Source organism: Danio rerio, chromosome 4 (assembly GCF_052040795.2).
Source record: "Danio rerio strain M-AB ecotype USA chromosome 4, GRCz13ab, whole genome shotgun sequence".
NCBI lineage: Eukaryota > Metazoa > Chordata > Actinopteri > Cypriniformes > Danionidae > Danio > Danio rerio.
The window spans coordinates 11,503,207-11,526,434 of record NC_141024.2 but is presented as its reverse complement, the minus strand read 5'-3'; the positions used below and the strand labels follow the sequence as shown (position 1 = coordinate 11,526,434).

General features: G+C 35.0%; 2 protein-coding genes across 3 annotated transcripts in view; both read left to right on the top strand.

Annotated features, from left to right (window-relative positions):
* Nucleotides 1-10,186, top strand: part of tmtc2a (transmembrane O-mannosyltransferase targeting cadherins 2a) — a 50,602-nt gene extending 40,416 nt beyond the window's left edge. The window contains 7 exon segments of one of the 2 annotated variants that reach the window (NM_001130603.1): nt 47-231; nt 370-448; nt 1,981-2,102; nt 4,601-4,682; nt 7,412-7,526; nt 8,760-8,823; nt 9,454-9,688. In NM_001130603.1, coding sequence (NP_001124075.1) covers nt 47-231; nt 370-448; nt 1,981-2,102; nt 4,601-4,682; nt 7,412-7,526; nt 8,760-8,823; nt 9,454-9,633 — 827 coding nt within the window. In that variant the 3' untranslated portion in view covers nt 9,634-9,688. 2 annotated transcript variants of the gene reach the window in all.
* A 1,235-nt stretch (nt 10,187-11,421) lies between these two features.
* On the top strand, nt 11,422-22,842 carry LOC110439348 (scavenger receptor cysteine-rich type 1 protein M130). The gene is made up of 17 exons (XM_087247692.1): nt 11,422-11,780; nt 12,609-12,908; nt 14,827-15,135; nt 15,598-15,900; nt 16,122-16,439; nt 17,633-17,935; nt 18,035-18,349; nt 18,652-18,966; nt 19,064-19,378; nt 19,456-19,779; nt 19,856-20,173; nt 20,260-20,556; nt 20,678-20,755; nt 20,959-21,273; nt 21,371-21,601; nt 21,700-21,798; nt 22,778-22,842. Exons 1-17 carry the CDS (start codon nt 11,486-11,488, stop codon nt 22,840-22,842), a joined length of 4,500 nt encoding a protein of 1,499 aa, XP_087103818.1. The 5' UTR covers nt 11,422-11,485.
* Nucleotides 22,843-23,228: the final 386 nt, after the last annotated feature.

The following is a 23,228-nucleotide window of genomic DNA, read 5'->3' as shown; positions in this document are numbered from 1 at the left end:
TTGACCGTCAGAATGAGTCTCTTACTTATTGTCCTATTTCTCACAGCTGCATACTTGAATGTGGGCATCATTCTGGTCTCCCAGGGGAATATTGAAGAGGCCAAGCGGACTTTTCACACATGCGCGGACATCCCAGATGAGAATCTGAAGGACCCTCATGCACACAAAAGCTCTGTGACCAGCTGCTTGTACAACCTTGGCAAACTGCTGCATGATCAGGGCCAGCATGAGGTAGAGCTCAGCTCATTCATTGAGGATTATTGAAGTCTACATGCTCAGTTTAAATTAGATGTGTTTTTGTCATTTGTTTATTATTAAGCAGTTTTCTTATTAGATACAGACAAGCTGATTTTTGTGTGTCATCTACAGGAAGCGCTGTCTGTGTATAAAGAGGCAGTTCGGAAAATGCCACGACAATTCGCACCACAGAGTTTATACAACATGATGGGTATGTTCATTTCTCAGTTAAAATGCATTCAGGTGTAGTGAAATTTGAGAGTAAGAAAACACTTACATCTACGTATATAATTATGTTGTTAATTAGTAACTAAATTTATGGTAAACTTTTTACATTTATAGTAAATTTATAAACGCTCATTTACAAATCCTTTTGAAGATTTGGGCATTATAAAAATATTTATAATTGAGTTTTGTAATTAAAAGTATTTAGTCTCATCAGATTTTGAATTATTTTTGTCTTGTTTTTTTTTTGTACTTTTTAAAATCAACCAATAAGCATACTGCATTTTAAATTTAGAATATGACCTAAATGTTTTTAGTTTTTACATACTCAAAAGTTTGCGTGGCTTCAAAAGGCAAGACAGACACGTAACATTAAATTAAATTAAATTAAATTAAATTAAATTAAATTAAATTAAATTAAATTAAATTAAATTAAATTAAACATATATAAACAAAGACGACTGACCAAATAATTACGTAAAGTCAAATTTATTTGGCGTTAAAATTTTAAGGAGACAAAAATCTTGCTGAGGCAAATCTAAAATAACAAAGAAAAATTCAACAACTAACTAAGTTTCAAATCCTTTTACCTGCACATAAATAAAAACAAATTGAACTACATTCACTTACCTGCCAACCAACCACAAAATATGAGAAAACTTAATAAAACAATAGGGCACCCTCCTCATCACGTGTTGCCGTACATTATTCTACAATAGTTTACCAGTCAACACTCGACAATTTAAATTCGACAATATTGCAGAGCAAATACAACATAAGCTCTTATAAATGAACAAAACAAGCTGGGAGAGAGGAGATTCTCAGAATGATGGTCTAATCCAGTTTAATGAACTTCACCACTGTCACCAATATATATTTATTTATGTTTTACATTATATTTAAATATTATTTCACTATACTTTAATATTCAGAAAAATCTTTTTTTTATTCCCACCCCTAGTGATTTTTCATTTCATTAATAGTCTGCATTACTCCTCCTCTCATCCTATTATGAGGGGAAAAAATGCTTCTTGAGATGTGACTGGAATTCGATACATAAATAATGTGTCCTTGTGTTACTGTTTGAGTGTCCAGAGATGATGACTTTACATTTATTCGTTTGGCAGGCACTTTTATCCGAAGTGACTTTACTGCCCATTCAAGGCGTACATTAATAGTACATAGGAGATTCTTAGGGAACCAAAGGCATGACCTTGGTTTTGAAAGTTTAACTTGTAGTGTTTTGGTTTCTTTCCTTTCATTAATATTGTATGAAGGAGACTACAGCGGTCTTTTTCAATCTCACAACAGGGTTTACTTTTGATTCTGGACATCAGGCAGTATAAGATCTTTTTTTGTGTTAATGTGTAGTGGTTTTTTGTCTGTGAATCAATTTTGGGAAAATCAATATCTTAAAATGTTTTCAATCACTGTTCAAAATATAACATAGTGATGCATGCCTTTCAGTGCACTTGGATTGTTAACAAGTTTAGGTGATTTTCTGATTTTGGCCTACAGGTGAGGCGTATATGAGGCTGAATATTCTAGAGGAAGCTGGACATTGGTATAGAGAGTCACTAAAGGCCAAACCAGATCATATTCCTGCCCACCTGACCTATGGAAAGCTACTGTCTATTATGGTGAGTCAATCTGATTAGAACATTATTGACACGATTGTGTTCATGTTCATATTAGTATAATATAATTAGGCTCTTTCATCCATCCATTTATCATTTCTTTTTCCTTTCTGTCCTTTCTATGTGGCCATCCGTCTATTCATCATCCCTTTTTCAATTCATTCTTCAGACAATTACCATCCATCCGTCCATTCATCTAATTATCCATTCATTCATGCATTTTCCTGTCCATCCATCCATCCATCCATCCATCCATCCATCCATCCATTTTCCTGTCCATCCATACATCCATATATCAATCCATTCATCCATTCATTTTCCTGTCCATCCATCCATCCATCCATCCATCCATCCATCCATCCATCCATCCATCCATCCATCCTTTTTTCTGTCCATCCATCCATTTTCCTGTCCATCCGTCTATCCATCCATCTATCCATCAATTTTCCTGTCTATCCATCCATAAATCCATCCATCCATCCATCCATCCATCTATCCATCCATCCATCCATCCATCCTTCCATTTTCCCATCCATCCATCCATCCATTTTCCTGTCCATCCATCCATTCATATATCAATCCATTCATCCATCCATTTTCCTGTCCATCCATTCATCCATCCATCCATCCATCCATCCATTCATCCATTCATCCATTTTCCTGTCCATCTGTCTATGCATCCATCTATCCATAAATTTCCTGTCTATCCATCCATCAATCCATCTATCCATCCATCCTTCCATTTTCCTATCCATCCATCCATCCATCCTTCCATTTTCCTATCTATCTATTTATCTATCCATCCATCCATCCATCCATCCATCCATCCATCCATCCATCCATCCATCCATCCATCCATCCATCCATCCATCCATCCATCCATCCGTCCATCCATCCTTCGTCTTATCTATATGTCCTTCTTTCCGATCGAACTTTAATCCTTCTCTCTATTTGTTTTTTCATTCATTCATCCATCCGTTCTATTAATCCATCTATAACTAACACAACTAAAAATGCTCCTATTGTACCTCAGACTTTTGCCGCTGTATTTGTGACTTACATATTTTACCCGCTATTTATAAATTCTGTATGAATGTGAAAACCTAAAACCAAATGGATTTGTCAAAGCGTTATTAAATATTAAATTGATTTCGTTTGATTTTAAACTAGAAATGGGTGATCAAGTGGAAAGAAGAATCCAGAGACGTCTGATGAGAGTCTTTCTTAAAATCATTTTTGCCACAGGCGATCTTTAAGAGGCTCAGTGCTGAGGAAAAGAAATAAATTGCTTTGACCTTGAGAGGAGCATCGACTCAAAACAGTCACAGAAATCAGCACCAACATCACTGTGATGATCATCGCCATTGAATATTCCCATTTATTGTTATTATTATTAATTTTCCTCTTCCCCTGCATAAGAAATAGACAGTGTCCTAGCTATTTTCCTTTCTGACCATCATGATGTAAATGCAGAGGGGGTATAAAGAAAGGTCGAGCAGCTGTGTTTCCCCCAGGACGCGATATCTCATATCCTCCTCCTAATCTGATTTGGGTTTGTCTCTCGGCACGACTGGTCAAGAGTCCAGACTATTGCTTCAAACATGCTTGCTTACTTTAAAACCCCCCACCGACCTGCCCACTTAATACACACAGATTAAAACCAGTTATTACCCCTCAAGCGCCGTACTTAATGTAATTACTCTCTCCTTATTGAAAACAGGTCATTGGTGAACTTTTGACCATCTGTCGAGGAACTGCAGTGTTTTACCTGAGAAATTAGTTGCAGCTGAACAAAATGGCTAATGTTTTGTTATGATGTACCTCACTGTATTTATCAGATGTCCAAAAACTGAAGATTCAGGACATTTAATGTACTGCTTCTTCTTTTTCTGTCCTGTATTATATAGAGAAATCTGTGTTTGAACACAGTTTCTGAGGTGGGTTTTACATTGAAACCTTTAAAAGCTAATTAATCGCTTCAGTCAGATGATAAAATCTCAGTCTGAGGCTAAAATAATAGCTCGTTTTGTATTTACCCTTTTGGATTCAGATCTGAAGCCATTTAGCAGTCTTGACTGCTAAGTATTAAGTATTATAGACCTATACATTTTTGATAAGCGCTTTTGGATGTAGTTGAATGCTTTTCAGCAACCGCAGCCAACGAGAGCATGCAATACTACGGCTTTCCAAGTTATTTCTTTTATCTAAAGTGTTTAGCACAGAAGCGTTCATTGTAGCAAGTCTAATATGACCGCGCTGTTTATGACAAGACTGTTTGCTAAGGTAACACCAACATGGAAGCAATCAGCGCTGAACCATAAAGAAAGTGAGACAACTGCTCATTAAACATGAAGAAACGAGTACACAAGTGCGCTTACTTTCCCACGCTATGATAACATCTAACATCATACGTTGTGCAAATTTAAAGCATCCGTTTACGACCGTGCTTCTTCATTAGTGACGGTGGGTGCGGGCTTAATTGTTTCTTAATTTCTCCACAGGGACAGAAGTCTGAAGCAGAGCGTTACTTCCTGAAGGCGATAGAGCTGGATCCTGCTAGAGGAAACTGCTATATGCATTATGGTGGGACATTAATTAGACAACTGTACTCACTTAAAACAGTTGGGTTAATAATAACCCAACAGGAAACCCAACAATGTTTTTTTTTTTTTTCTTAAGAACCGCTGTTAGGTTATTTTAATCCAATATATTAGGTTGTTTATGACGATAATAATAATAATAATAATAATAATAATAATAATAATAATAATAATGATGATGATGATGATGATGATGATGATAATAATAATACTAACAATAATAATAATAATAATACTAACAATGATAATAATAATAATAATAATAATAATTGTAATAATAATAGTAATAATGATGATAATAATAATAATAATAATAATTGTAATAATAATAATAATAATAATAATAATAATAATAATAATTGTAATAATAATAATAATAATAATAATAATAATAATAATAATAATAATAATAACAACAATAATAATAATAATAATTGTAATAATAATGATAGTAATAATAATAATAATAATAATAATAGTTATTGTAATAATAATAATAATTGTAATAATAATGATAATAATAATAATAATAATAATAATAAATAAATAAATTACGTATTATGCACTTTTCTTAGAGATTATCCCAACAAATTTTAATTACAACCCAACTAAATGAGTTCTTATGGATGCAATTTAATAAATGTTCAACCTAACGTAGCGACCAAATATTTTTACCCTTCTATTGGGTTAAATTATTAGCCCTACATTTTGTGTGTATGTGTCTTTACCTCTCTTGTTCTTATTTAACAGCTGCTTATTTATCAGTGAACAATTATTTGTTAATCAACAAAGTTTATTAATAATGTCATCTTTGCATTTAAAATGTCAGATCTGTGAAAAAGACACTTAATGACAGTTTTCCTCCTAAGCATGCATACAATATCCTTCACATTCATGACATGATTATAAAGGTTTTATAAAGGAGTCTTTTGTTATGAAGTGTGAAATTGTGAAGTCTTAAATAACAACCAATGTTTTACCGTTTTTCTCTATTGGTTTGGCTCATTTCTTGAAACAGGAATTACTTTCTCAAAACAACATGGACAAACCTTTAAACCACTTGGCAAGTGTTCAGAACAGAATTGATTTTGTAATTCATTTAATCAAATTGCAAATGTCCAAGTTCATCTTTGCAATTGAATATGTACCGGTAGCCTACTTTTAGCACAATTTACCAATGTCATTAAACATTGTAACACTTTAAAATAAGGTTTCGTTAGTTCATTTACTAAACATGAACTAATTATGAACAAATGCTTGTATAGCATTTGTTAATCATAGTTCACCATTTACTAATGCATTATTAACATCCAAACTCAAGCATGTTAACATTAGTTAATGAACTGAGTTAACAAAATAACAATAAGCCGATGTATTTTCATTAACTAATGTTAACTAACATGAAATAATACAACTTTATTGTGAAGTTTTACCAAACATGTTTACAATTAATAAATAAAATTTTTACGAAAGTTATTTATGCAACCAATTTTTATTTAACAACCAGTCATTTATTTACCAGTCAACAATAAATTTTGTGTTTTAATAAGCAAATGATCATTATTTGAAGAGTTAAGATGCAAAAACCTCTAAATGCCGTCTGAAATTTTCCTCTAAAATTAGTATATTATCAGGCTCCAGTGTTTATGTTCAGTAATATCACTTTTATGGCAAAGAATAAGCCCTTTTCCTGGTGTTTAAAGTGAAATATCTCAACATAAACAAAGAAAAATGTTGATTTTAGATGGACATTTTAGACGGCACTTAGAGGTTTTTGCATCCAAACTTTTAATTTATTCATCATCCAATCAACAACAAATGTTTCCTATAAATTAAAAATTACATATAAATATGAATAATAATAAGTATAATTATTTTTATTATTATGATTATTATTATTATTATTATTATTATTATTATTATTACTATTATTTATTATTATTATTATTATTATTATTATTATTATTATTATTATTATCTATAATTATTATTATTTTTATTTTTATCATTATTTATTATTATCATTATTTATTATTATTATTATTATTATTATTTATTATTAATATTATTATTTATAATTATTATTTATAGTTATTATTATTTTATCATCATTTATTATGATCATTATTTATTATTATTATTATTATTATTATTATTATTATTATTAATATTATTATTATTTATATATTTATTATTATTTTTAATTGTTATTTATTATTACTATCATTATTATTATCATTATTATTATTAATTATATTTTTATCATTATTAGTATTGTTATTATTATTATTTTTATTATCATTATGATTATTATTTATTATTGTTATTATTATTATTATTATTATTAATAATATTATTATTATCATTAATATTATATATATATATATAATTATTATTATTGTTGTTATTATTATTATTATTATTATTATTATTAACACTATTATTATATACTAGCCACTCTAGACCTCTCAAAAAAAATGTTTGAATTGCTGAAATTAATCTGTAATCTTTGCATGTCCTGAAGCAGCAGATGATCTCTTTTCTGCATGTTCAACTTCATCTGTCTCTCACTTTTACTTTTCTTTTGTCTCTGTGTTTTTGGCTGCATTTGTTCTGCACATCTGCACTTATTTTCGAGTGCAGACCTGCTGCGTTGGAGTTGTTTTCTCTCCTGTGAGCTCATCTTTGTGTGTCTCTCTCTCTCTCTGTCAGGTCAGTTTCTGTTGGAGGAGTCTCGTCTGGCAGAGGCAGCGGCGATGGCTCAGAAAGCTGCAGAGCTGGACAATGAGGAGTTTGATGTGGTGTTCAGCGCTGCTCATATGCTGAGGTGTGTGGATTTCTGGAGAGTTAATGACCCTCCAGCTAAAGCCTATTCTGCTTATTCCACTGCTAATTGACTAATCATGCATGGATGTATTGATTTTAATTAACTTAAAATTTTTAAAAGTTTGGTTAATTAATATTTAACTCGAATTATTGCGAAATAAAGCAGCAGAGTTGTATAAAAGAAATTAAACTAGCATTACTCATTATGTTTTATTATTAGACCACTTAACGCATCGAGTCTGTGGTTCTCAATCCCCACTCCAGCCCTGCCATGCATGTCTTCTTTACTTGACACACCTGATTCAGATCATACTGTAAGTTCATTACCAGATTTATACCAGTTTTATAAACTGATCCTCATGTGTCAAAATAAGAGAGACATACAAAATTCTGAGGACTGGAATTGAGAATCACTGCATTAAGTGAAACATTAAACAGAGTTAAAATAATGTAATGTGGGTCCAATAGATTTAAATGAACTTCATCATTGTCTCTGTATCACATTATTAATCACAGGGTTTAACACTAAGGATGTTTTCTACTGGCCCAGTTGGACCAGTGGTTCAGATTTTACCTGCCCTGCCAAACTTTTCACTGGCCCTACCAAAAAAACGGCAAACTTTGCAAAACATCACTTGAATTATTTCGTTGTGTTGTACCCATGTAAATGTTTCCACAATGTTAGAAACAGACGTTTTCTTTTAGCTTCATGATTTGATGTTGCGGTCATGTTGCCAACTATTAAAATTTACTAACAAGGCAGCACTGCACCGATCGGGCCAGTAACGATTCTGTCTACAGTCCTGTGCATCTCTCACGCTGGCCATTGGGCACTCCATATTATGTTGAGTCCTGAATCATATTTATAATAATTAGCAAGTTACAGATGTAAAAATCATATTTTTACCATCATTCTTATTCCTATAAACACTCTTATCACTGTGAAATACTTAACAAATCATGTTAATAATTATTCATTATAATTTACAGTTAAATTGATATTTTTTTGTGGGCTTGAGTATTGTCAAGTTGATGAATTTGTCATTGTTGATCACAAAACATAATAATTTGTATAATAATTGATTTTATTATTTTAAACATAAGTTGTTGTCAAATGCGTTCTCTTGCTAATAATAATAGTCAGCCATGGTTATTGTCATATTATTGTGCTATTTTATTACTGTGATTTTAAATTAAAGGCTTTAATAATGTGTGTATGTGTGTTTGTTTACAGACAGGCCAGTCTTAATGAGGAAGCTGAAACATATTATGGCAAAGCAGCTGTTTTAAGACCTGATGTAAGTAGCTTCCTTAGCCATTTTATTACATGTTATATATGAAGTTAACTTGCAGAATTACTGAACATTTACAGTAAATGTGTTTAGTTTTTTTGCAAACTTGTGATTTGGCCCACACGGAATCTGTGCGCGCAGATTTCTACAGATTTTTTGCCCATCATTGATCCTGTTCATTTACTAGTGTAAATGTGTGTACATTTATATTGATTCAGTTTTTAAATTAATTTCAGTACAATTATTGACTAACACAACACAATTGACTAACACAACAACACATGTTGTTATGATTTATTTACAATACAGTTTGTACAGTCATATTTTCTGTCTTTTATTATAGATAATATATGCTTCGTTTACCAAATAAAGTGGATCTAGTTGGATTTGCATAGTACACATTAAATACAAGTTAAAAAGGTATTACTTTTAGTTTATATGTTAAGATTTTAGTTATGATACTCCCAAAATAACTCTAATTTTAACAAAATTCTGCGCAGAAATAGCAAAAAAATGTCCACAGATTCCATCTGTCCCTACTTATGATTACCTGATTTGTTGCACATTATTTCCTTAATTTTATAACTGTCTGTATCCTTTTTCTCTCTTTCAATATCTCTCTTTGTTGTTCTCCAGCATCCGGCAGCTCTGATGAATCTCGGTGCCATCCTGCACCTCAATGGGAAGCTGAAGGAAGCTGAGAGCAACTACCTCCGTGCACTGCAGCTCAAACCAGATGACCTTATCACTCAGTCCAACCTCCACAAGCTCTGGAACGTCATGCAGAAACAGGGTCTGAGAGCCACTGCCACATGATCACACTCAGCTGTGGATGTCTGATCTTATAGACATGGACTTCTGTGCCGATTCGGCTCTTGTGGACTGATGTTGGTGGATCTGGTTAAACTTGAACTGACTGTTCTGGAGGTAGTGAAGAAACCATAAAGAATGTAAAGAATTCTACAATGCACAGACAAAGAAGAAGTGTGTTTATGAGGATTTGGATGTTGTTGTTTTTTTCTGAGAGCACTGACCTGGATGCATTCACAGTACATAAACTGCAACAAAAATGCCTTTTGGATTTGATATCGCACCCCTGATGTTTTTTTTTATTTTTTATAAAGAACTTTGAAAAAAACCTAAATGGTCATTTTGCATATGTTAAATTTGCCTCCTTTTAATTTATTGTTGATCTATCAGCAGTTTTGATGACTGTAAATAAAATGTTCAATCTCTCCATCACTCATCCCCAACCCTTTGTTGAAGCACTATTATGTTTGTTGATGTCTTGATGATCATTTTGTTTAATATCAGGCTTTTTGTCAAGACATTTTAACACAATAAAAATGTATGTTCAACCAGAAAAAAATAGTTAGATTTTTATTTTAAGTAAACCATTTCAATAAACGATTTCTGCATTAAACTTTGATAGGATTTACATTTAAACATAAATGACAAAATGCTTTACAGCTGGTTTGCAGTGTTTACTGCCCTCTATTGGAAGATAGACCTGTTGCAGATTTTGCAAGGATGCTTTGCCACCCTATATTTAGAATAACCAATGTTTTGCTGCCATCTTGTGTGTAACAAGAGCATTGCCAAATTCAACACAAAGGCTGCTAAATTGTGTAATGAATGAAATGACCAATTCTTATATTTTTTGTTGTTGTTTAATGCTCAATTATTATATGTAATTGGCAATTTTCTAACAATAAACATGAAACACTAATATATGCAGTTTGATTTAAATACTCTGCTAAAATGTTATTCCAAAATAATTAAAACATACATTTTGAGACCAAATTATGTTTTTATGTTTTATGGTAAGTCTAGATCCGATCTTAAATTTACGTGTGTGTTAATTTAAAGTTGAAGATGTTTGAAATTATCATAATGTCTTTTTAAATGCACTCTGATCAGTGTGTGTCTTTCAGCAGGTGTTCTGATTCTGATGCTGTAAATATCCTTCCTCTCTCTGAAATCTTCAAAGTCTTCTGCTTGGTTTGTGGCAATTTTTGCATCTGGTGTGTATACAGTATGTGTAAGTGCATGTGTGTGTGTGTGTGAGCGCTCAAGGAAGCATCTCTATATGGGAGAGGAGGAGTAGTAATTTTCACTGATGACGTTCTTTTTATAAATATGGTGAACATCAGAAATGCCTCCTCTGATTTGTCGCTGAGGTTGTTTGATGATTTCCTCTGTTCTGTTTAATAAGGTAATGATGAACTTGATTGGAAAGTTTTGGGGCTTGCGTTTCTCTTTAGGAGTCTAACAGGAGCCACTTTCTTTAGTGTGTTTGAGGGAGCAACAGAGACCATTTGCTGATGTCTGAGCAGATTATGAGTACCAAACAGAAGATGATGAGTAGATACCTAATTCTCATGTTTCTGATAAAATTCATCAATGCAGGTAGGTTTATTCTTTTAATTTAATTGTGGAAATAATTAAAGTTCATGTTTTTAAATGTTTGTTTTTATGAAATAATATATATACTGCGACTGACTGATATCTAACTTTCCTATATTATCTTTATATTGTGCATTTATATATTAGAGCTAATTTTTTCTTCCTTTATCCCCTCTATCTTCCCCCTTTTTTAGTTTTGTTAGCTCCTTTCTTGGTCTGTTATTTATCTTTTGCTCAAACAGTTGGTGTTAATGTGAGACTGATGAATGGTACCAGTCGCTGTGCTGGTCGAGTGGAGGTTCTTCATAGAGGTCAGTGGGGAACAGTGTGTGACATTGGCTGGGATATGGCTGATGCTGCAGTGGTGTGTAGAGAACTGGACTGTGGAGAACCTGTAGATACTCTAGGTGATGCTCCTTTTGGACCAGGACCAGGACCAATTTGGATAAATAGGGCCATGTGTAGTGGATCAGAGTCAACACTGAAGAACTGCGGGGCAGATGGATGGGGTAAACGAAGACCTTGTGATACTAAAGATCCTGGAGTCATTTGCTCAGGTGAACTTAGCTCTGATATAAATAAATACATTTAAAAATACAGTTTTACTGTTTTTAATGTCTTGGTTAAAAGTGTATTATAATTAAAATGAACTAATAAATAAATATGAATATGTTGTTGCTGCCTGTGGCTTAAATGCTTAATGTAGACACATACAGTTGAAACAGTCCCTGTTTGTTTTTTTTCCCTAAATTTTGTTTAACGAAGAGAAGATTTTTTCAACACATTTCTAAACATAATATCTATAATAACTTGTTTCATATATTTTTCAAGACACTTCTATACAGCTTAAAGTGACATTTAAAGGCTTAACTAGTTTAATTAGGCTATCTAGGCAGGTTAGGGGAATTAAGCAAGTTATTGTATATCAATGGTTTGTTCTGTTGCCCGGGAAAAAATATAGCCTGAAGGGGCTAATAATTTTTACCTTAAATATATATATATTATTTTAATAAAAAAAGAATTTAAAAAAATATTATCATAAATACTGTGAAAATTCCTTTGCTCTGTTTTTGATATATTTAAAAAAAAGAAAAACTATTTAAAGGTTAAATAATTTTGCAGTTTAATAATTCTGACTTAAACTGTATTCAGGGTTACGCTTAACTAATTTCTATTAACAAATTAGGGTATACAAGTGTGTTAAGTGTAGCCATGGTTTTCTTTTTACGCATCTTCATGATCTTTGTTTTTTATAAGAATTCCAGTAATGTGGATGTTTGATGAACGTTTTTCTTCTTGTACACCCGTAGTACCTGTTGTTATTAACAACTTCACATAAATTACTTTTTTTTTTAACACTTTTTAAATGATCTTTGTTCTTGTAGAGGTCAGGCTGGTTGGAGGTTCTCGCTGCTCTGGGATGTTAGAGATCCTTCATAATCAGACGTGGATGTCAGTGTGTGATGCTGCCTTTGACCAGCAGGATGCAGAGGTTGTGTGTAGAGAGCTGGACTGTGGGGCTCCTGTACAGGTGCTGAGAGCTGCTGCTTTTGACAAAGGAGATGCTCAGATGTGGACACAAGAGATTCACTGCACAGGAAATGAGTCTCAGATTCACCTCTGTCCAACATCACCTTCACAGGAAAATAACAGTTCTCATTACAGTGTTGGACTAGTTTGTGCAGGTTGACAATCATTTCCATATTATTTACATTTAAATCTGTAGACTGACAATGAATTAAGATTCTACAGTGTTCTTCACTAATATTGGTATCCTTGGTAAATATGATCAAAATAGGTTGTGGAAAAATGTCTGTTTTCTCTTGGTCTTCTTGATGTTCTTTTCTCTTTCATCCTCAAAAGTTTCACAAAAAAATAGCTTAATACCATTTTTAGACAAAAATTAGGTTTATGAGAACAGATTTTTACAGTGATATAGAGGGGTTGCACAATGAAAGTGAAATGCCTGGTTTACGACCACAATAATTCATTAGTTTGATGTAGTGCTTCCTTTTGCAGCCAATTCACCATTAGTTGGTCTTGGGTTGGTCCTGCACAGTGGCCAGAGAGACTTTGAGCTGTTCTTGCAGAATAGTGGCCAGGTCACTATGTGATGTTGGTGGAGGAAAACATTTCCTAACCTGCTCCTTCAATACTCCCCAAAATGTAGGAAAGTCAGTGAAGGTGGACTCATGAGAGAACAATACATGTTTTACGTTTTCCACAGCCCAATATTATTTGCAGCTGGCACCACTGAACCTGACATTGTCATTGGCATAAGTGAAAGGTTTGGCTATAACAGGCCTGCCATGTATATTGACCCTGTGAAGGTCCATTTTTTGGTGAAAACAGGCGAGTGGAGGTGCATCATTAACTTCACAGTGAAATGGGCAACTGTGGTTTTATGTTTCTTGTATACAATCCAGGTTAGCACCCTGACATTTGTTTCAGACAGATTCCTCTTGCATCCACAGTAGTCTTCACTTGTAGTCTTCAGCCTTCCTGTTAGTTTGGAAAGACGGAGTGGAAATCCCACTCAGAATGCGGAAAAACCAGACAGGTTACGTAAAGAACGTCCACAATAAGTTGTGAATATGTAGATTATTGTTCATAATACTTACTGCCCCTGAGCATAAATAATCTTTTGGGATTATTTAATTGCCATGAGAAATCATTCCTTTACAAATGTGATATCTTCTTAACACATAATTACTCTGTTCTCTGATAGAGATGGATCTTAACATGAAATATCCAAAATAATTTGGACATATTTAGTCCCAATTAAGACAGACTTTTTTCCCTAACACAAAGTAAAAATTAGACACTTGGAAAACATTTAAAATGTGCACTATGAAAGAAAATATTATTCATGTAGATTTTTTACTTATGAGTAGGCCCACACATAATCTGCGTGCACAGAATTCCGCAGATTTTTAGCAGATTTCCACAGATATTTAGCCCATCATTAATTCTGTTTATTTACTTGAGTAAATGTGTGTAAATTTATATTTATTCAGTTTTTAAATGAATTTTAGTAATATTATTGATTAATATGAAAATGGTCATCTGATTTATGTACAATGCAGTTTGTACAGTAATATTTTCTGTCTTTTAGTAGATATGTTATATGAGAGACTTTCTTTTTTACCAAATAAAGTGAATTTAATTGGATTTGCATTTTGAACATTAAATAAAAGTTAGAAATATATTATTTTTTAGTTCATATATTACGGTTTTAGTTATGATACTCCCAAAACAATTCCGCAGAAATCTACAGATTTTTACCAAAATTCTCTGCAGAAATAGCACAAAACGTTTGCAGATTCCATCTGGCCCTACTCATGAGTATTCTTAGAAAAGCTAATAATTGTGACATTATTTTTTGCACCCTTTTAAAATTGATACTTTTAATAAAGACTGTGTGAATAAGTCTGCTTTAATTAAAAGTCAATTTTGACAATATGTTAAATGAATACATTTTTTCACTGCTTGTTTTACTTACAAAGGGTGCTAATATTAACTGAATATTTTGTATTTGTATTTACTAATTTTTTCTTCTCTTTAAAATCTGTACAACTTTCATTCTTTCTGTTCGAAATGTAGAAAATGTCAGGCTGGTTGGTGGTCACAGTCGCTGTGCTGGTCGAGTGGAGGTTCTTCATAGAGGTCAGTGGGGAACAGTGTGTGATGATGGTTGGGATTTGGCTGATGCTGCAGTGGTGTGTAGAGAACTGAACTGTGGAGAACCTGTAGATGCTCTGCGTGATGTTCAATTTGGACCAGGATCAGGACTAGTCTGGATGAGTTCTGTCATGTGTTCTGGATCAGAGTCAACACTGAAGAACTGTGGGTCATTAGAATTGCGTAAATCTGGCTGTTCTTACGGTAATTATGCTGGAGTCATTTGTTCAGGTAATTAAGATAAATTTAATAATATAAATAATTTGAAGTAAATACACTAAACAGTCATGCTGCATTTGCACAAGCCATTAGCACAAAAAAACGGCCTATTATGAGGTTACATTTGTTAACATTAGATTTCATGAACTGACAAGAATTATACTTTTACTCCATTTTTATATATATTAATTTTAATTAGATTTCACAAAGGAAATGTTTATAAATTTCACAATTAAATAACATAAAAAGGCAGATAACACATTAAATTAAATGTGAAGGTTTAAAGACTGGAACTCTTTAAAATGTACTTTAATGCATAATTGATCATACTTTATGATGAACATTTCTGAACAAAAATTATATACAGTATCAACAAATGTTTTAATATAAAGCTATTACTATTAAGTGGCTTTGCATGATGTTAATACATTAATAGTATTATTAAATGTTAATTTTCTTTTCCTTTTTTATCAGAGGTCAGGCTGGTTGGAGGTTCTCACTGCTCTGGGAGGTTAGAGATCCTTCATGATCAGACGTGGATGTCAGTGTGTGATGCTGCCTTTGACCAGCAGGATGCAGAGGTTGTTTGTAGAGAGCTGGACTGTGGGGCTCCTGTACAGGTGCTGAGAGCTGCTGCTTTTGACAAAGGAGACGCTCAGATGTGGACACAAGAGATTCACTGCAGAGGAAATGAGTCTCAGATTCACCTCTGTCCAACGTCACCAGCAGAGAAAAACAACTGTTTAGATATCAGCACAGTTGGGCTGGTGTGTGCAGGTTAGATTTAATTTCCTTTGTGTGTGTGTGTGTGTGTGTGTGTGTGTGTGTGTGTGTGTGTGTGTGTGTGTGTGTGTGTGTGTGTGTGTGCGTGTGTGCGTGTGTGCGTGTGTGCGTGTGTGCGTGTGTGCATGTGTGTGTGTTTGCCTTATAACAATAAAACATCTTAATCATCTCATAATATTATTTATAATATCTTCATTCTTTTTTTTAATATGTAGACCATGTCAATGTTAGACTTGTAAATGGTCACAGTCGCTGTGCTGGTCGAGTGGAGTTTTATCACAGAGGTCAGTGGGGAACAGTGTGTGACAGTTGTTGGGATTTGGCTGATGCTGCAGTGGTGTGTAGAGAACTGGACTGTGGAGAACCTGTAGATGCTCTGGGTGGTGCTTACTTTGGAAAAGGATCAGGACCAACCTGGATAGGTTTTGTCACATGTACTGGATCAGAGTCTACACTGAAGAACTGTGGAACAGGAAGGCGTTTTGCAAGCTGTGAGCTTGCAAATAGTGGAGATGCTATAGTCATCTGCTCAGGTAAACTGCTCTAAACCTATTTACGACCTGCCTTTAATCAACCAATTTTTATAAATAAATAAATAAAAAATAAAATATGTAATAAACACAGTCTAAAAAGGGGAGATGGTTTTGAAATTCATATTTTCAAATGCATTTGTTTTAATAATAATACAGAGAACAGAATAATATCAATTTGGTCTTTTTTTTATGAATACATTTTAAAAAGTGTTTTTCTTGTCATTTTGAATCTTTTCGACTCAATCATTTTGACTTTAATTTTCAGTGTCACATGATCCTCAAATACTCAAACATTTTGTCTTATTGGTATAAAAGACTGTTTATTTTGATTTTCCTTTTATAAAAAATTTAATGGAAATCTTTGTTAAAAATTTAAATGTTGTTAATGTTATTTGCATGGTTTATTACACATTTTGCTTATGTAGGCATACAAATCAAGGCTGGGTACATCTCGACATATAGGGCCCAATGTAATTACTTATGTAGAAAATATATTTGAAATTTATATATACTATATATATATATGCATGTTTGTAAAATTTATATATACTATATATATGCACGTTTGTAAAATAAGTATCGTAAATAGGTATTAAACACGTCATGTTTTTTTCCTGGGAATAATATTTCTAAGGAGTTGTTGACATGGAAACTAACCAGATTTTGGTAAAAACCCAAACAATACAAGCATAAAAATAAAACAAAACAAAATAAATCTAAAAAAAATGTTGTGTAATAACAATGAAATGACAGAAGGAGAGGGTGCTGAACCACTGAACTGTATTTAATACTTTAAATAAAAGACTTTTTGGTGATGGCAGCTTAAAGACACCGCTCATATGGAGAACAAAAGTCACATGCATTGTTCAGGTTTGAGTTTTTCAGAGACTCCAAAAAATCTTGATGGTTCTTTGAGTCTTGTCTGTCAAATCTGAGCTTTATTTTGTATTTTCTATAGGATACAAGTTATTGCTGGGACATTCTACTGCTTGATTTTACAGATTAAATGGCCCCAGGGGGATTAATAAAGCTTTAAAGTTTAGCTACTAATCTAAACTAAGCCTCCCTTACTTCATGGGTTTAATACTTTTTCCCTGTGTCATTTCATCTTGTTTTCTTTACATATATTGATTTCTTTGATTGTTACCAACATCCAGCAGAATTTCTAGCGTTATTTTTTCTTTTTTTATCAGAGGTCAGGCTGGTTGGAGGTTCTCGCTGCTCTGGGAGGTTAGAGATTCTTCATGATCAGACGTGGATGTCAGTGTGTGACGCTGCCTTTGACCAGCAGGATGCAGAGGTTGTGTGTAGAGAGCTGGACTGTGGGGCTCCTGTACAGGTGCTGAGAGCTGCTGCTTTTGACAAAGGAGACGCTCAGATGTGGACACAAGAGATTCACTGCACAGGAAATGAGAGTCAGATTCACCTCTGTCCAACGTCACCAGCAGAGGAAAACAACTGTTCACATGACAATAGTGTTGAACTGCTTTGTGCAGGTTGGAATTAACCTTTTTTTGTTGAGCAAATGTTATTAAAATGCAATGTTGTCATTTTGTTAAATCTGTTTCATCTTATTTTCTCTGTTCAATGTGCAGAAAGTTTAAAAGTGAGATTGGTTGATGGGAACAGTCCCTGTGCTGGTAGAGTGGAGGTTCTTCATCGAGGTCAGTGGGGAACTGTGTGTGACATGTTCTGGGATTTGGCTGATGCTGCAGTTGTGTGTAGAGAACTGGACTGTGGAGAACCTGTAGATGTTTTGGGTGATGCTTATTTTGGACCAGGATCTGGACCAACCTTGATGTCAGTTCCGATGTGTATTGGATCAGAGTCAACACTGAAGAACTGTGGGTCATGGGCATGGGGTAAACCTGTGTGTGCTCACAATGAAGATGCTGGAGTCATTTGTTCAGGTCAATAAGTTCACTAAGCAGTCATGTCACATTTTCACAGTAGACTGTTGTTTGTGATTATTACAAAAACACACATCCATTATCTAGCCTAATTAAGCCTAATTATCTAGCCTTATTATTTACAAGAGAGAAAACATCTTATATGTTGTATCAACATGTAATATGTATTTTCCACTAGAGTGGAAAGTTAACCTGATATGATGATTAATGTGTCCTTTTTGTACAAATTGGCATAACTTAACAAAATCTTAAAGAATCTAACGTTTTTGAACATTAATTTTTATTTAATTTTATATGAACAGGTCATAAACATTCCAGGCTCGTCAATGGATCTCACCTGTGCTCTGGGAGGTTAGAGGTGGCTCATGGGAACACTTGGATGTCAGTGTGTGATGCTGCCTTTGACCAGCAGGATGCAGAGGTTGTGTGTAGAGAGCTGGACTGTGGGGCTCCTGTACAGGTGCTGAGAGCTGCTGCTTTTGACAAAGGAGACGCTCAGATGTGGACACAAGCGATTCACTGCACAGGAGACGAGTCTTATATATTTTTCTGTCCAACATCATCTTCTCTCAAAGACAGTTGTACCAATGGAAACATTGTCGGATTAATCTGTTCTAGTTAACTATCAATTTACCATGTCTTTTTTTCGTAAAGTATATCTCTTTCTGTAAACTGCATTACACTTTGTTTCTAATCCCTTTGTTTTTTGTCTAGGTTACACTGATCTCAGACTGGTCAATGGTCCTGACTCCTGTTCTGGTCGAGTTGAACGTCAGTACTACAGTAAATGGGGCACAGTGTGTGATGCATGCTGGGATATGAGAGCTGCCAGTGTCCTCTGTAAACAGCTGAATTGTGGGATTGCTGTGTCTGTTGTGGGATCAGACTGGTTTGGAGAGGGAAGTGGTGAAATCTGGGCTGATGTGTTTAATTGTGACGGGAATGAAACAAAACTCTCCGAATGTTCAATCTCTTCATGGAGTCGAGCTGAACGTTCTCATAGACGAGATGTTGGAGTCATCTGCTCTAGTGAGGACATTTTATTAAAAAATTTAATAAATTACTTGTATTAATATCTTAATAAACTGCCTCATGTTTATCTTCAGACTCGTCTCTGGCTCTTCATGAGGGTCTGGTGCGGTTGTCTGGAGAGAGACAGTGTGAGGGGCAAGTGGAAGTTTTGATCCAGCAGGTCTGGAGGAAGGTTCTGCTGGACTCCTGGAGTCTCACTGAATCCTCTGTAGTCTGCAGACAGCTGGGCTGTGGCTCTGTGCTCAACTTCTCCGGCTCCTCTTCATCCAGTCCTGAACACAGTCATGAGTGTGTGATGGGCTTCCAGTGCTCTGGGAGTGAAGCTCATCTGGGGAACTGCAGCTCTCCACAAACTCTCAACTGCAGCTCCACACAACAGCTGTCAATCACCTGCCTTGGTGAGAACAACAACATCTGGGCAGATTCTGGAGTTGTTCCTGATCAATAATGTGTTTCTCTTTCTCTGAATATCAGGCCGCGGGTCCATCAGGCTGGTGGGTTCTGGGGGAGACTGTGCAGGGAGGCTGGAGGTTTTTCACAGCGGCTCATGGGGGACAGTGTGTGACGACTCCTGGGATATTAAAGATGCCCATGTGGTGTGCAGACAGCTGCAGTGTGGAGTGGCCCTCAGTAACCAGCAGGTACCAGCCTGGTTTGGTCCTGGTTCTGGACCCATATGGCTGGATGAGGTGGAGTGTGAGGGGAATGAGACGTCCCTGTGGAGCTGCTCTTCTCCAGGCTGGGGAAAACATGACTGTCTACACAAGGAGGATGTAGGAGTCGTCTGCTCTGGTGAACAATATACTTCACATACAGTTTATGTCATGTCCAGTGTATAAAACAAATGTTTGGTTTACAGTTATCACTTTTCCATCCAGAGTATAAAGAGATCAGGTTAACTGAGGGCTGTGAAGGGAATGTGGAGGTTTTCTACAATGGATCCTGGGGAAATGTGTGCTGGAATCAGATGGACAGAGACACAGCGAGTCTGATCTGTCAAGAGCTGAACTGTGGAAGATCTAGCAATGAGCCCAGTCATTCAGAGGGACTGAAGTCTCATAATTGGCTTGATTATTTTAAATGTCGACCACATGACTTTACTTTATGGCAGTGTCCATCTGCACCCTGGAGACTGACTGACAGTAATAATGAGGTGGCTGTGATCACCTGCACAGGCAAGTTCATTCTGAGTTAAGTTTAAATAAGGTGGATATTTTTGTTTAAAGTGTTATTACGGCTTCAAACAACTTCCAATTTTCAGTTAAGTGTTGAAATTTTAACATGTTTTAATCTCAGAGGAGGAAAGTTCTGAGTCTCCTAGGAGTCTTCTTCCCTGTTTTACTTATTCATCTCATCACCAGAGGCAGTGTTCAAGTAAGTTTATTACAGTACATGTCATTTTTATGTCATCTTAAACAGTGGACTGACATCTTAAATGATTCAATGTCATAATCAATGATATAATAAAATTCAAATAATGTTTAAATTAATTACAATTTTACAACTTGTAATTTCAGTCTGTGTTTTGCTGTAAACTTGCTACAGCAGTTCATCAATGTCTGATGTGTGTGTTTCAGCTCACGTTCCTCTCAGACTGCGTGGAGGGGGCGGCCGGTGCTCTGGAAGGCTGGAGGTGTATCATAACGCTGTGTGGGGCTCAGTCTGTGATGATCTCTGGGACATCAGCGATGCTCAGGTGGTCTGCAGGCAGCTGGGTTGTGGAGCAGCACTGAGGGCTGATGGGAATTCAGCCTTTGGTGCTGGTGAAGGTGTTGTGTGGCTGAACAGAGTCCAGTGCAGAGGGAATGAGCTTCACCTGTGGGACTGTCCTCTCTCCCTGAACAACCACACTGACTGCTCCCACAAAGAGCACGCTGGACTCACCTGTGCAGGTCACTGACAGATTTTTTAATCATTTTAGTGCTAGTAATTATTATATATTTTTTATTTAAATCAGTCATTTGCTTGGTTTTGACTCTGATTTAATAGACTTACCAGATATATCAGCGTCCACTACTCCCGCCACATCAGCATCATCTTCTGCTGCAGTTTCTCAGACAGTGAGCTCAACATCAGTCTCTCCTCCACAAACTCATCCAGAAACTGGTCCAGAAACTCATCCAGTCCCCCCAGTGGTGGTGATTGTACTGGGAGTTGTGCTCTTACTGCTCTTAGTGCCGCTGCTTATACTGATTCAGCAGAACAGAGTGATGAGGAGAGGTAGGAGAGATCCAGAGACTGTCATATTGTGTCTTCTTCAGTGTGTGATCAGTCATGTGTTGTGAACTGACAGCAGGTTTGTGTGTCGACACTCACAGCTCTCTCTAAGAGGAGACAAAAGACCATCACCACTGAGGCTGTTTATGAAGAGCTTCACCAAAGGCCCAAAAATGGACACAGTGTCTTTACTCAGAGAAGTAAGTAAATTTCTTGTGTGTTGTTCAACAGGGTAATCAATTTATTCAGAGAATGAGAGAAATAAATCACATGGGGCACATATATCATTCATTGATTCTACTCCTCCATAACAGGTAGTGTCCTTTCTCAAAAACTGCATTCTGGGTATGAAGATGCAGATGATCTTCTTTTAGGTTAGAGGACTGAAATATAATAATGTCACCTGTTACATACAGAGCTAAATGTAGTCTATGTTAAAGGGATAGTTTAAAAAAGGTAATGATTCAGACTCAAGTAATTGCTTTGTACTGTTTTTATTTTTTCTTTCTGTTACATTCTACGGGTGATTAAAAGACACAGACGTTTCGGCGCAATGCCTTTCTCAGTGTGTGACACAATTCTCTCACTCCACCCTTTTATCCCATAGTTAATCACAATGTGCAATTAGTTAGACCGCCACTCTCATTATAGTATCCATCATTAACCACACAATAACTATCTTCACACTTCACACTTGAATAATAGCATTGACAAGATTGACGCACCAAACCAAAGAAGTTCCTAAAAAAAACGCAAGCGCGCAGGGCAAACTTCAGCAACTCTACGAAAGGGATACTTTACTCACATTTACTCGCCCTCGAGTGGTTTCAATACTTTTATGAACACAAAAGAAGATATTTTGATGAAAGCTAAAAACCTGCAACAACTGATTTCCATATTTGGAAAAAAAATACTATGGAAGCAAATGGTTACTGTACATGTTTCCAACTTTCTTCAAAATATCTTCTTTTTTGTTCAACAGAAGACAGAAACACCAACAGGTTTGGTACAAGTGGAGGATGAGTAAATGTTGACAGAATTTTTTATTTTTGGGTGAATTTATTACTTTAATTTGCATTTGAAAGCAATTATAACTTTTCTTTTGCAGTTCATCTTAACACGATAATTCAATAAGGCAGGTAAGGGAATACTGAATCTTTTTTCTTGTCTGTTTTTAAGTGAGATCTGCACCTCACTCCTATGAAGACATTACAACTGAAGGCCCTGAAGGTCAGTGCCTTTAACTGATTTAACTTAAAGGAGTCAGATTATTAGTTTTACATTTTCAGAGAATGGTAATAACTTGTTGTTAGATTAGATTAATTAAACAGACTTTTGAATAAAAGTCTTGATAATTAATTTGAATGTTGTGATTCCTGTTTTACTTAGTTGACTTAATAATGACTCCATAGAATTGATTTACAGCCCGAAACACAACTCTCATTCCCATGTTGTTCTCTTCACCTGATACTTGTATTACATGTGATGAACAAGGTATAAATAATAGCCAATAATACAAGCATTTTTTGTTTATTTCTTCATTTCTCTTAACTCATCTATAAGAACAAGCATCGTCTGAGAATTATGATGATGCAATCACTGCTGGATTGGGACACTCTGGTGCAGGTAT

Bases quoted from the DNA above. Each gene is read 5' to 3' on its own strand.
- LOC110439348 (XM_087247692.1), top strand. From the start codon at position 11,486: ATGAATGGTACCAGTCGCTGTGCTGGTCGAGTGGAGGTTCTTCATAGA. The intron at 15,901-16,121 runs GTTAGATTTAAT...TTTAATATGTAG, and splicing joins AGTTGGGCTGGTGTGTGCAG to ACCATGTCAATGTTAGACTT. The intron at 21,799-22,777 runs GTAAGTAAATTT...TCTGTTTTTAAG, and splicing joins CAGTGTCTTTACTCAGAGAA to TGAGATCTGCACCTCACTCC.